Consider the following 14,866-nt stretch of genomic DNA (forward strand, 5'->3'; position numbering starts at 1 on the left):
ACTTTATTAGCTCCATTTTAGTCAATTGTGTTTACAGATTTTGGCAAACAATATGAACCACCACAGCCCACCATTCACACCAAGTATATCGATCTTCTGTTTTCCTTGCATGTTGTATAAAGAAATATTTACTTTACATTGAAACCATTTCATTTAATGAGCACGTGACCAGAAATATCAGATATTTTCAACATCAAAAGCAAGGCTTTACTAACTTGTTATCGACTGCATAAAATAATAATCGTCAGTATGAAGTTTAAATCTTCGGTCTTTTATCAACACAAACATTTATTATGTCTACAGGGTGTATCCAAAAAGAAGATTTTGAGAAATTGATATATTGTGATAATTTCAATGCCTATCACTATGCTAACTCCATGGGGGCATAAAGTATTGTCAGTTACATGCATATAATTCATGTCTTTATTATTTGCATAGCAGTTTTTCTGCGCCTCGGAGCTCAAGATAATGTCCATCCATATAGGCATATTTTGCTGCTTTAATTTCTTTTGAAATCATAGTTTTTTACCGAATATCAAACTGAAAAAAAGTGAGAGGCAATTTAGATTTATTCAATGCAGTCACTTGACAAACGTAGAAATTGAGCATCGCGAAAGAGCAAGCAAATTCTTGACAACTGATTGGTCCACATCATAAGAGTAGTGATTGGTTAATTAAAGAATAACATTTCATATTCAATGGTGCATCAGTTTTGCGTTACTTTTTTGAGGTTAACTAGGTTTCATTATTGGTTGTAAGGGCGAATTCATATTATGCCCAACCATGAGATCCAACATGCATTTAACAATCATATAATTTCTTAGCAGGTTGTCGTCTACTAGCAAAGTTTTCAGGTTGCTTTATGAATTTCACTAAAGCAGTGAAAATAAATGTAATATAACAAGGTGATTAAGATAAATTATACAATGTGGGTGCAATCACGATAGTGATTGGCTAAGAACCTATAGATAATTTTCAATGTCTTGCAACCTGTACGACATTGAAAATTATTTTTAATTGCGGAAACTTGCTCGAGATTGGCAAGCGTTTTGCAAACTGTTTTCGCTCAAATTATTTAGAATAAAAACGTAAAAACACACAAAAATGGGTTACACTGCCAGTCCAAAGTTGTCATCGAGTATTTATAAGAAAAAGACAAAAGAGAACGAAAAAGGCAAAATATATGTAATGTCGAAGCAGGGAAAACATGGCTTCCATACAAAAAATATTTTGAAAGCTTCTGTATTTAAAATTGTATAGTAAAATGATTATTGAATTCGGCTTTCACATGATATTAAGAATCGGTCAAAGTTATCCACCTCAGCTTTCCTTTGGCAGACAACAATGACCTTGGTCGAATAATTCTTGTTATCAAATGCTCAATCTCATTCAATAACTATATAATGTGTCGTATTATGTAAAATAGTTATTTTTTATCCTCATCTATTTAGTATATATTTTAATATTTATATCTATTTTAATAGTTATCTTTATATATCATCATCAAAATAATTATAGAAAAAGAAAAACAAAAGTTTTAGACTTATCTATAAATTAAAATATAAATATGCAGGACTGAAATACGTAAAATTAACAAATATCACCACAAAAATTTTGTATCTTAATTCTGTCTTCATAGCCTAGAATGTTAAATCCCAATCACTCGTTTTCAATTCTCTTATATGACATAGTTTCTACTTTCAAGTATCTTTTCATTTGTTGTATTCATCAATACGTAAATTGCAAAGATTCTACATGTATGTTTCTTAGCAATAAAGATGCCTTTCAATTTATTTTTTCTATAGAAATACGTTTCACATAAATACACGCAAACTCATTCTTCTCAACCATTTGAAAGAGAGAAGGTTTAAAATAATAGGCTTACATTACTAGAAGCCATCGTAAATTTATTTAATGAATCAGTTCAAACTTATTGATACTTTTTTGTGAAAGGGCAACACGCCAAGCCATACTCCTATGCAGTGGCTATAAAAAAGTTCGAATCCAACTATGTTTGACTTCTGCCAACAGCATACTTGAGTAAAGTTTCAATGCCGATCGAAATGTCAATCCGTGTTTACATAGGAAATCGACACAAGGATTGACATTTCGCAGGAATTTTCAAATTTGAAGATGGCGAACATAAACATTATAGCAACCCTTTTTTTTGTTGCTCCTGCGTTAATACAGCTTAACACTTGCATGAAACTAATTGTTGTTTTTCTTCGCACTCATTTTAGTCCATTTAGCCTCCTTATTTAATCACGAGCTTCAATTTTCCAGAAGACACTACGCATGGTGCATGCGTGCTTCGTCATTAATCACAATCTCATTCCAGAATGAAACTCAATTCGTGTTTACATGAGATTAAAACTAAATTTCGATCCGGAATGAAATTTCGATCCGGAATGAAAATAGGAATGAACTCGATCTAGATCGAGTTGTGACTCATTCCGGATTCATGTAAACACCCCCTAAGGAACATAAGCAAGGATATTATCCAATCGAAACCAAGCATTTTCTTTTTATTCAACATACATTTTCCTGATCATTCAAAGCAAAAAAGAATGCAAATTGCTTGTGGTATCAGCTATCAAAATATAATTTTAAAAATACGAGTACTGATAGGTTAACCAGTTGAAAACCCTCGATTCTATAATATTGTGCATGGAAACACGGAAAGTTCAGTCTGGCTAAAGTCTAACAGGTTGCATGGCTTGCACGAGAAATTAAAAAGAATATTATCAATATGCACTTAAAATCAATAATTCTTAATATTTTCTTAAAAGGCCATTTTAATAAAGGCAATAGAAAATAATATCCTAGTTTCTATGGAGTTATAAGAGTCACAGAAACATTTATGAATGTTTAAGTAAAACCCGAAATTGCTTAGAAACACTCAAATTCGTGCTTGCATTTGTGCTAGCCACGAAATTTCTCGTTTTTACAAAACTTTCCTTCCATCAAATTTCATCAAAATTCTGATATAAAGAATCAAAAATTTTTAGTCCTGCTTTTAATCCTGATTGAAATATTTATAGTTTGAACGAAGGTTTTTGGGCCAGCAATAGCGTTTTTCATTTCTGAACATTTTTATGGAACAGTAGTAGATAAGGCTGGTCAGAATACATTACTGAAAATATATTTCCTTTTAATATGCTTCCCAGCGAATCAGGGAGTATTTGATTCTTAAATAGTCTTTTGAAATTTTCAACAAACAGGTTTGTTGAAAAAGTCTTTTGAATTTAAAATGAGCTTCTATAATTTATTCTGACCTACTCCAGAACCGCCACTGCATGGAAATTAAAGGCATCAATTTTCGTTTGAAGAGACAAAATTTCATGGGTTCGAATCCATTGATTCAGTAAGTTTCATCCATCTTTCTTTGAATCAACTTATATGTCGTTCTTTGAATTTCAAATTTTCAATGATTTTTTCCATATGAATAAATTTTAGCATTGCTTTTGAATATGCTCTAAAAATACAGAAAAAGGAACTGTTTGCTGTATAAATTAGTTATCAAATAAAGTTTTGTACGTGTAGTCCCTCATAATCGTTGTATGGATTAAGAGAACTTAACTTGTGTCATAGAGGTTTTTGTTTGTATTTGTTCAACGTAGAGATATCTAAAGTGCTAAATAGCTATATTGGAAGAAAATCAAGGAAGGTAGTAGCTCTTTCTATTTGTCAGTTGTCGATGGAAGATTCAGAAACTGGTCAAGCAGAGCAGGAATCACTAGAAGCTTCATGATAACCAGAAATTGTGCAAGTTTGAGTGGGAAATTTCTTAGATACTAAAAACGTGCGTGTATAGTGTGGCAATCATTTTTTTAAGTGAGACAAAGAAAATTTGATAAGCTGGTGTCTGAAAAAATGATTTGCATGAAACATTCCCCGAAAGCTTGTGTTTCACAACAATCTGCATAAAAAAGCGTGAAATTAATTTGGTTGTGTTGAATGCTTTAGTCGATAAACGTGCGAAATAAATTTTGGATTAGAAAGAATTAATTCCCTTAATCTAACATAGTGAAATATCGATGATTAATTTTTCGTATCATTGCAAGTCGTCCCATTTTGCCTATCTTAGTCTTGCAATTATAGAATAATTGCGCAGACGTGAGACTTACATTACTGCATGGTAAAATCAGTCATCTCTTAGATCTTAATTGATGCAAAGGTGAGCATGAACATATTTCATGTAGAAAGATATTGGTTCTTCAACTCGTGACAAACCGACAAAACTCTTTCCTTCCTTAAACTAATAACATTTTTGTTGTTGTCACATTTTATGTTTAGCGTCGTTCAACCATAATAACAGCAAACACTATGATATGCTTTCCTGAATGTCGACAAGTTTCTTTCGACATCTTTGATATTATTAATTAATTTGAAAATTATTAAATAACAAATGATATACTTTAAACTGTACTTTATGCACGCCATATTTTTATTTGATTGACATCACGACTGATTTAATTTAAAATCAACAGAGCTGTCCGACGGGGCATCTTTATCACTGAGGAATATCTTGCTAAGACACAGGCTGTCGAAAAGCTTAAAATAGCAGAATGTGATGACTTTGGCCGAAATATATTTCATCTTAGTGTTTTAAGAGAAAATATTCTGGAATTTCTATTACAAAAGTTTGAGAAGGTATGCTGTATGTGTCTAATTAATGCAAATGATATAAAGCAAGGAAGTCAAAATATTTTCATCCATGGGCGTGAAAAGATTGATGATGGGGAAGCGTTTAGTAGTCCTAAATGCATGTTAGAATTATATGAAAACAATTAATTTTAAAAGAACTTATTACTGCATGTCATGATATTTTTTACATGAGAATGCCCCCACTCCCCTTTTTGATCTTTTTACGCCTATGTTTTGATCGATGACATTACACATCACATTTCAAAACAACTCTATTCTTAACTTTTCTTCATGCATAAGACTCAGATCTCAAAAAATGACTAGAAAGCGATCAATTAAATAACAAAAAGAATAGACCAACATGGTTCTAATTAAAACTTGGTCGTAGAAAACTTTAACAAAATATTAGCCTTAAGGCGACAGTTATTGAAAAAAGAAAATGTTGAGCACTTAAGATAATACAAAGGATAAGTTCTATTTAACTCTTTTTTAACTGTTCGATAAGTAAGCTTAAACACACTTTATGGTTGAAGATTGTGATTTGTAAGAAGCTATTGAAGGTTCAATGCTTGGTCGGAAGCAATTATGCAGACAGTCATAACAGAGTAAAAAGCACTTAGTAGTTGTACAATTTCATAAAGCTCTTTAATTAACTGTGCAGCCTCAAAAATTGTTGCAGAAATGATATGTGACCCATGAGTATGTCACAAGATTTCGTTCTTTTTATAGTTTCTTGTTGTGATTTTTAACAGCATGAACAGCTCATGGAAGCTCTCCACAGTGAAGATTTAAATGGTCACACGCCAGCTCATGTGGCGGTGCTGCACAATCAAAGAAAGGTAGTTTTCAATAACACCTTCAAAGTTATAAAAAAAGCTGCTGGTTAGAAACTCATAAATGAAATAGAATCAAATGTGTTTTGGGGAAAATATTTTTAATTTTTGTCAAGTATTCAAATTTTCTCAGAGTCTGCTATTGTTTAGTTCTAATAAATTCTTGTATTACAAAAATTCTTGTATTACGCTCAAACTGCGCAAGCGCAGCGAGCGTAATATACAAAGTTTATAACAATGTGCCCTCCCGGCTATCACCATAGTAAAATGGTGACTCCTACACTTTGCACACAGGACGTACGGTTGCACATTGTATGGATTGTATTGTAAAGTCACCAGAGTGCTCGAAACTATAAAGGCGAGCTTTGCTTAAAGCGAAAGCGGTGAACGGCTCTTTATGAGACTCTCTACACAATCCGAGAGCGCTCAAACTGCGCAAGCGCAGCGAGCGTAATATACAAAGTGTATAACAATGCGCCCTCCCGGCTATCACCATAGTAAAATGGTGACTCCTGCTCTTTGGACAATATATATATATATATAGATTTGTATCCTACAAACGTTCACCATGTTATATTCTTCAAGACCATTGTCAATAAAGTTGGAATTGCCATGAAGCAGTGCGTAGCAGGCCCAAAAATTTGGGCCTCCTAATTTTTGCTGTCCACTCTCTGCAAAAACAACACATTTCTAAAGAAATGAACATTGACAATGCTCTGAAATCTTGCTACGCCATTGCTCTTGTATCAACTACATTTTTAATGAAATATGGGGTAGTATAAATGAAAGACCAGAATGTATAATCTTTTATTTTTCACAAATTCATTCATTTTCGCAAAACTGTGGACAACCAAAAATTAGTAATTGTATGTTACGATGAATGCATTTCATAGCAAACTGTAATTAACACTGAACTATACAGCCATTTTTCATTTCCTGGAAAATCTATTAATTGACAAAGGGAGAAAGGCTTCATTTTAAGTTTTGAATGTTGCCATAATTGCTCGACTCTCATTTCTCTTCAAAATGTAAAACTTAATTTTTGTAGAGCATACAAATCCTGGCTAGTGTAGATGAAAATATTTACACGCTTCGTAACTCAAAGACAGGACAGACACTCATCCACTGCGCAATTTACCAGAAATTGTTTCACTACGAAAGGGACTTTCTGGTTCCTTGTATCGTGCAGGATATCCTTTCAGCTCGACCAGTGTCCCTGATTGATAAAGACTACGAAGGGAAAACACCTCAACATTACGCCGCTGCTCTTCACGAGTGCTTTGTCTTGGATTTCCTTCTCACACGAGGTGCAAACATCCTGGAGACGTAAGTGTCGTGTTTCTAATGATGTCTGTTAACAGAAGTATACTTTTCTAAAGCAACACACCGTTTAAAGGGAAAAAAATATATGTATACTAACTAGCATATATATATATTAACAGAGTCATGATCGAAGATACATGCAATAAACACATATATCAGATGAACACCATCAAAAAAACTTTTAAAATAACTTAGCTTTCCTACTCATCATAAAAGTTGCAAATAGTGAGTAGTATATTTTCCGTGATTAGCCTGCTTGTAATCCCTCAAATCAAACATACCAGAAAGATCGGTTTATTCTGCATCAACGCACCTCAGAAAGATATTCTATCAACAAATTTAGCTTATTTATAGTCCATGTATTTGCAAAATAGAGTCTTTGGCCATTTGCTCAAGTAGTTTTGCATTAACATTATTAAACAAACTAAAATACATATCTTTTAATGTTTAAAAAAATTTTGACGTGTTCAATCCTTATAATAACTTACAAAACCTTCCGGCTTTTGAATTTAACTCACGAGTTTATGCTGGAAATATGCGTAGTTGGCTATAGTGATCACTTTTGCTGAGCTGCAAACACCTTCGTCTCTGTTTCATTTGGAATAAATAAATAGCACTCTGTGTACTGTGTACAACAGATTTTTTTATTTTGTTTGATTAATACGATTTTTAAACAGTCAGTATAGGAAGAAAAGAAATTTTGAGACCATTATAGCTAATGTCCCTTTATCATGGATATTTTAAACATTGATTTTAGTTATATTTGATTTAGTTTTTAACATTTATATTTGTATGTTGTAGTTATAATTTTAATTAAATTTTAATTTTTTCATTATAGCTAATGGTACCAATAATAAAAAGTATTTTTGCAGTGAATGGCTGGTTAAAATAGCTGTTGCTTAGGAGAATTTGATGCATTCTTGTGATCCTATTTTTGAGAAAGTATAAGAATTGCCTTAAGGTGGACTGCAATCATTCCTCAAGAAAACAAACTTTGACTGGAGAAAGAGATATCCGCCATGTTGATTACATGAAATTTGAATAAAAAACAAGAAAAGTACTTTGTTAAATTTAACCATGATGGCGGCTGTAATGTTTGATGCAAACCACCTATATGACGCGACGACGATTCATGACGTACACAGATTAATGATCTTTTCAAAAAAGATAAAAAAGTTTTTTCAATAATTTGCCTCCAAATAAAGACCCATCGATTGATTAACTTCATTTATTATCCTACAGACTTTGACAAACAGTGTCATGCATCAATTATTTATTGATTTACAAGCTATTTAAAGATAGTCATATGCAATCACTTCAAACTGCTTTTGTATTGGTTAATGGAGAGCAGTTAATATAACCTAGTATTTGTGTGAAAACAGATCACGAAAATGATTTATAAACGATGGATTCTCTTTTCTTATTGCACTCATCACGCATGTACATACGTTTGATATGGTTGGCTTTCTCAAAATTGACCACGAAGGAGCAATATTTTCTCTAATGTAACCGCTACTTTAATCAGGTAGCCAATTAGTCATTCATGCTTACTCCACGTTCTTGTATAAACCTATTTATCTTAGCGATACTCTTGGCCTTAAATCTATTTTTCAGCATATCACAATGGCTTTTCAAAACCTTGGTACCAAAATTTCAACTTCAAACCAGAATATAATTGACCAAATGACTAATTATAAGAATACGATCCCAATTACATTTGTCCTGTAAATTCTCTTTAAGTGACAACAGAAATTTAACTCTGCTCCATGAAGCTGTTGAGGCTGGGTCATTACCCAATGTTACACTGCTGGCCCTAGATGAAGTTACAATGTTGAGTGCAAGGGACGTGGAAGGAAGAACACCTTTACATATTGCCTGTGGCAAAGGTTTTCGAGATATACTGTTGTTTCTGCTAGAAATTGGTGCTGATCCACAAGAAAAAACGAAAGTTGGTGAGAACTGTTTGGAAGTGGCTATCAATAATGATCAAAGTGATATTGTTAAAGAATTATTGCTTAGCAAAAATTGGAAAGCTGTAAGTAACATAATTTTCTTTGTGGAAAAATGATGACACGTTTCATCTCAGCTGAAATTCTGTTTTTATATAGTTGGTCGAAACTATCCTTGAGCAGAAAGATATAACGCTATTCGTCTGCTATAAAAATACTTGTCAGAAAATTTTGTTTTCGTGTCGAAAGTGCATTAAGAAGTATCCTAATGTAGCTATATACGAGCTACTACTTTTTTTTTATGGAAATTGGGCGTGTCATTTAATGAAAAATTTATTTACTTTTAGCTAATTTGTGATTGTAAGAATGGGCCAAAGAAATGTTTTGTGCACCTTGTTAAGAAAATGCCCGATCAAGCCAAGCTTTTGCTAGATCGTTGTATTATGTCAAGTAATCACAAGCGACATTCACCTGACTACAATGTCACTTACGATTTCTTTCTTCTTGATACTACAGGTAAGTATTATTTCTATATAGTGCGATGAGAACTTTCTCAAATTTTTAATTTGAATTAGTAATGTAACTTTCCACATCCTGCATGAACGCCAATGATGTGAATGTTGATCAGCAAGTTTAGCGCAAGAAAAATCTCACAAAAACTAAAAATTAGATTGCAGATTCCATACATGCGTCAGCAAATTTTTTTGTATGTCTCGCAAATAGAATTAAGGTACTTAGTTCCTGCTAGTCGCAGACATTACAGGAATGCTTTTACTGTATAATTGCAGATACCACTAGACCTATTTTTGAAGGTATTGAAGTGATTATCAAGAACAATGAAGAGCAATGTCTGAACCACAAGATTTGCAAGAAATATTTTAACCTTAAATGGCGAGAAAAAGGATGCTATCTTTTCATAATCGATTTGATCGTGTTTTTGTGCTTTCACATATGGCTCAATATTTATGTCTTTTTGGTCCGTGGCGCTATTGCTGAAAACGGGTTGCCTGAGTACGGTAAGCAGATGTGTGTTCACACTATTAAATGAATGCAAGATTGCTTTGCTGCAGCTTTGAAGTTATGAATATTTTGTGGTGAATGCACTCACAAAGCAGCAGTTTTGAAGTATTTATTTTTAAAAATTCATATCTTGCTGGAATAAATATGGGAGTTATATACTGCTGTTCACTTTTTACAGAATATTTTTATACTAACCAACATCAAAAGCTCAATTCACTCAATTGCTTTCGTTTTGAGCACTCTACAACAAATATTTACTCTGCAGCATTTGTAAAAGCGATTGTAAACCAGTTAATGCGGCACGCATGCACTGTACATAAATGATAAATGACATAATACCTATAACTATAACTATCTTCTTGCTTTCATTTGTCTCTATAATAGTCAGAATTTAAGATTTTTTACTAAAATGAAATATCAAGCATTAAAGACATAACTCTCTGTCAGTGTCAAGCCAAATTTTATTTGTGTGACAACAGGTTGATGACATTCAAACAAATAAAAAGAAAATTAAATGGTTTGCACTTGTAAGCAAATGAACTTAATCAGTCAAAATTAGTGCGAAACTATCAGTTAAAACAAAGCTATAACATCTGCTGAGTCAAATCGTCTAGTGTCAATATCAAAGAACTGATAAAAATAATATCATCAATAGATTCATGAATGAATTTTACTGATTAGTAAATCTATATATTTTTTATGTTTGTGTATTGCACTGCATTTGTAATAACAATGTATGTTCAAATTATGTAAATGGTGACTAATTTATTGTATTTTAGAGAAATCCAAAAATTCTACTGCACAATCGCCAACATATGTTGCTCCTTTAGCAAACCCTGAAGATACTGGACCTGTTATTGCCGCTTCCTTTATTATGATTCTCACGTCGTTCAACATTTTTAGAGAATTTGTGCAGGTTTCAACCAGTATATTATCTCTTTTTCATTCAACTCTTTAATGAAGTTTTGCATTTTGCAACATAAAGCTTCAAAACATTTCCAGCAAATTTTCTTAAGAATTTTTTACAAACACTGAAGTGCATGGTAACCCATATATTTTTAATTCCTTCTGATATTATTTCGAACGGTTGTTATAACGATTGCATGCTTCAGTGTGGTCAAAAATGTGAGGGATGCTATTTGTCATTAACTTGTAGATGAACACTGATCGTTGGGAATATTTTAAGCAACTGTCAAACTACTTTGAATGGATTTCGTTTTTGTGCGTTATCTATTTCATGTTCCCAATAAAAACAACCAAAACCGAAAGTCAATTTATCGCAGCAGTGATTGCAATCTGGATCTCTTGGTTTGATCTTATTTGGTTCCTAAGAAGAATTCCTGACTCAAGCACGTATATCTTAACGTTGTTCAAGACTACAAACACTATAATAAAGGTGCGTAGGAAAAAAACATACATGCAAGGAATATTATAAGGATTTCACACTAGGAGGCCATTAAGTTTAAAGGGGCCTGCAAAGCGTGAGCCATGTGGCAGAGGTTTGAAAATACACCTCATCAGTAAAATTTGAAAAATTGCAATTTCGTAACTGCTATTTTATGAAATTCGTAGAGCAATTTCACAACGGCTTAATGGTCTTATGAAATAAACGCTCTTACTTTATGTGCAAGCAATATATTATCTGCAATAAAATGTTTTATATCGTAAGTACAATTAAAAAACATCAAAAGGGCCCAAGAAGTGGCAGGCCAATTTTGTTTCATTGAAAGGTCAACAAAGGGCTCTGGAGGCCAAATACTCCCTAATATAAAAATGTTAAAATATTCCTTAAATATATATATCTAATAGTTATTTTTGCATGTAGCTATTATTCTGTGATGTAATTTTGTTGAAGCTGCCCTTCAATAATGCTCATTATGTTAAAAACAACAGATAACTACTCTTTAATAGCAACCAACTTTTTATTTCATGCAAATATTTTTCTCTTAACAACTTTGAGAAAAGTAATGGAGGAGACAAGTCATAAATAGAGTAATTGTCTATATAGTATACAAAAAATCTTCATACAGTAGCCAAGCCACCTGCAAGTTTTATAGTCTTATTATATAAATTTCAGATCACAACACTGTTTATTTCTTTAGGAAAAATCTATTGTTTTTTTGTGAGAGTCAACGCATAAGAGTTTACAAAATTTCATGCTTTTTCCTTGCAAAAAAGCACTGTAGAAGTATTAAACTGAATGTTGAAAACGAGCATTTAACTTTTTGATGTGCGAGCTACTTTTTCTTAAGTTTGATTCAGTTTCTGTTGCACCGGTTACTATTGCGCACAACATGCAGTAAAGGGTTGAATGAAGACATATTTTGCATGTAAACTACAGCTCATATAGTTTTACGGATGATGGCAATAGATTTTTATTTATTTCAGATGTTTCTGTTAATTATGTTGTTCTTTATGGCATTTGCATCTACCTTTTACATCTTGATGGCTGAAGACTTGAGGTTTGAAAACTTTCCCATAGCTGTGTTGAGCACGTTTGTTTCAATGCTTGGAGAGTTCCAATACGATGATTTATTCCTGAAAGCTGGTCCTTTCAAGAATTTTTATTATTTGAAACTTTTGATGCTTTTCAACTTCCTACTTTTTATGGTGGTCGTTGTAAACAACGTGTTGATTGGCTTAGCTGTCGGAGATACCCAATACGTTATGAAAAAGGCCAAAGTAGAAAGGCTGAAGCAACATGTAAGTTTGGATCAGATCACTTCCACTGGGAAAATTTAAAATCTGATCGAATAAGTTAAATGCGTTATTTGAAACATGAAAATACTCAGTTTGTTTGTCAATTTTTTAGTTAAAAGTTTCTTCATAATACTTTTATATGCTTTTGACAAATTTTACATAGTTTGGTTGTAACATATACGTCAAATTGTTACCACTCTGTTTATACCCAAATTTATCTTTTTACTAAGCCAGTATTTCGAGGGACTCAGGAGGCCCATTGCCACCTTTTCATGTCTACGCTCCGGACGGCGTGCCTGAATTAATACAACTACAGAATTAACACTATACTTAAAGAGAATGCCGGATTTGTCCACGGAAAAATTTCGTTCAGTATCCTTAAGATATTTTTCCAAAATTTTTGGTGGCTAATCGAAACGTATCAATATAATGAGTTTGTTCAGTCTGTTACTTGGTATCAAGATAAAAAAAATAATGCGTTTTACGTACCTTATTATCCAAAAAATAAACGTTTTACGTACCTTATTATGCAAACAATCAAAGCAAGATGGCAAGACTGTAATCTAGCACCATAAAAATCTAGCTCCACAATCATCATCACCATCAACACTACCACAAAATGCAACAAATAACTTAATTGATAATTGCTTTCTTCTACAAGCTTCTAGGGGTAGTAGCAAGCATTAAAAAAAGCATGTCTGTAATAAAATTGAATCATTTTATGTACGACATTTTTTTGTCTTTAATGCGTTCGGCGCATGTAAAGTTCGACGTTTGATACAAGCCTTAGTGCCATTTAAGTAGAGACGAATTACTGACGAAATTGTTAACAAAACATCTTTAGAATATTTTTATAAAAGGCTAAAAAGAGTGCTTTTATTTCGTGTCGTCATTCAGCCTCCATATCTCCAATAGGCTTGTGAATGACTTTAAGCGAAGCGTGCAAGCTAAAATGGATTAAACGGAGTGATGAAATTCCTTCTGCAGTTTGTAACCGTATACTCTCATCATTTATAAAGATATTTTTGAAATTCGTTTATCAGTGTTTTAATTTGTAACATTGGTATTTTATAAACTTTATTACAAAGCTTGCAATAATTGGAAATATGGGAAAAGCTTAATCCCAAATTAAATTGAAACCAGTTTCAAATAAAAATTCTGATGAAAGAAGGAAAGATTGTGTAAAATTTTCAGTCCGAGTACAAGCTTATGTTCATTAAATTTACACGGAAGTGAATAATAGAATTTTGAAAAACATGTAAATTAATTTTGTTTTCAAGTAATATGGTTCTATGTTTTTTATTATACATTTATTTCATACATTTTTATTAAGAAATTTAACTATTTTTCAGGTGAGATATATGATGACGGTCGAATCATCAGTTTTTGCTCGGCTGCCGATCTTTCGTCGAAGGAAATTCAAAAGTATGTACACGGAATATCCAAACCACAAAAAATCTTACGCAGATTATTTCAAAAGATTTTTTACGGGAGAAATGAGCACTTTCTCAAATGAAGAAAGTGAAGACGAAGTTACTGCTGATGTCCTTACACGACAGAAACTTGAAGAAATTTTGAGATTTAAATTTGAGGATTATCACAAAAAAACGAAAAAAATGTTTGCTCGGAGACATTTCAAAAATTAGAGAGATGGTTATTGCAAGTAGGAAATTTCACCTTATTTAGATACCTCGTTGTAAAAGAAATATTTTTCATCTTCCACCAATTTATTTCAACATACATTTTTCATTATTGAATACAGATCTTATCAGAAATACCTTACATCTTGATAAAAGGAGCTCTAGTGCTTAACATTTCTCTAGTTTCTTTTATTGAACTTATCTTACATTGCATAATCAAATATTGAACGGGACTTTTGCGAACTATCGACTTTCGCTCTTTTGTTATTGAAATACAACAGAGATCCCAAAAAAATTTTCACATCTTTGAAATTCGTCGACGTTTGGAATTTGCATGATTCAGGAATATTCATAACCCACAAGGAGCAGTAAACGCAATTGAATACAATGATACTTAGATAAATCGTGGATACTGCCCAGTGAAATTACCAAGCATAAAATTTCTGTATATTGGATTAATGTATGTACACATTACCCAATTAACAACTGTTTTTTTATGGGTGATGAGGAAAACGAGTATATGAACGTAGCTTCTTGATATAGTTTATATATGCTCCAATTGTTTTGTGTTAGCCAATTAATCAATAAATAAAAACGCACTTCATTATGTTTTTACGCAGCAAATAGGTTTCGATTAATAAGTAAACATTCTGAATGCACATGATAAAAAAGTGTAAGACAAATTTTCCTAAAATATTTATCAACAATTCGGCACAAAACGTGATGAGGCAGAAGCTGTTAATCTAAAAAAAGT

At 32.4% G+C, this 14,866-nt stretch overlaps 2 protein-coding genes across 2 annotated transcripts; both read left to right on the forward strand.

The window, feature by feature from the left end:
* The first annotated feature begins 3,283 nt into the window (after window positions 1-3,283).
* On the forward strand, window positions 3,284-11,365 carry LOC124447291 (transient receptor potential cation channel subfamily A member 1-like). The gene is made up of 10 exons (XM_046998195.1): window positions 3,284-3,364; window positions 4,491-4,653; window positions 5,400-5,486; window positions 6,529-6,806; window positions 8,544-8,838; window positions 9,100-9,268; window positions 9,541-9,768; window positions 10,552-10,688; window positions 10,929-11,168; window positions 11,345-11,365. The coding sequence occupies exons 1-10, from the start codon at window positions 3,297-3,299 to the stop codon at window positions 11,363-11,365; spliced, it is 1,686 nt and encodes a 561-aa protein (XP_046854151.1). The 5' UTR covers window positions 3,284-3,296.
* An 806-nt stretch (window positions 11,366-12,171) lies between these two features.
* LOC124447528 (transient receptor potential cation channel subfamily A member 1-like) lies at window positions 12,172-14,284 on the forward strand. Its single transcript, XM_046998488.1, has 2 exons — window positions 12,172-12,475; window positions 13,825-14,284. Exons 1-2 carry the CDS (start codon window positions 12,176-12,178, stop codon window positions 14,116-14,118), a joined length of 594 nt encoding a protein of 197 aa, XP_046854444.1. The 5' UTR covers window positions 12,172-12,175; the 3' UTR covers window positions 14,119-14,284.
* The last annotated feature ends 582 nt before the right edge of the window (window positions 14,285-14,866 follow it).

This window comes from Xenia sp. Carnegie-2017, unplaced genomic scaffold (genome assembly GCF_021976095.1).
Source record: "Xenia sp. Carnegie-2017 unplaced genomic scaffold, XeniaSp_v1 HiC_scaffold_22, whole genome shotgun sequence".
NCBI lineage: Eukaryota > Metazoa > Cnidaria > Anthozoa > Malacalcyonacea > Xeniidae > Xenia > Xenia sp. Carnegie-2017.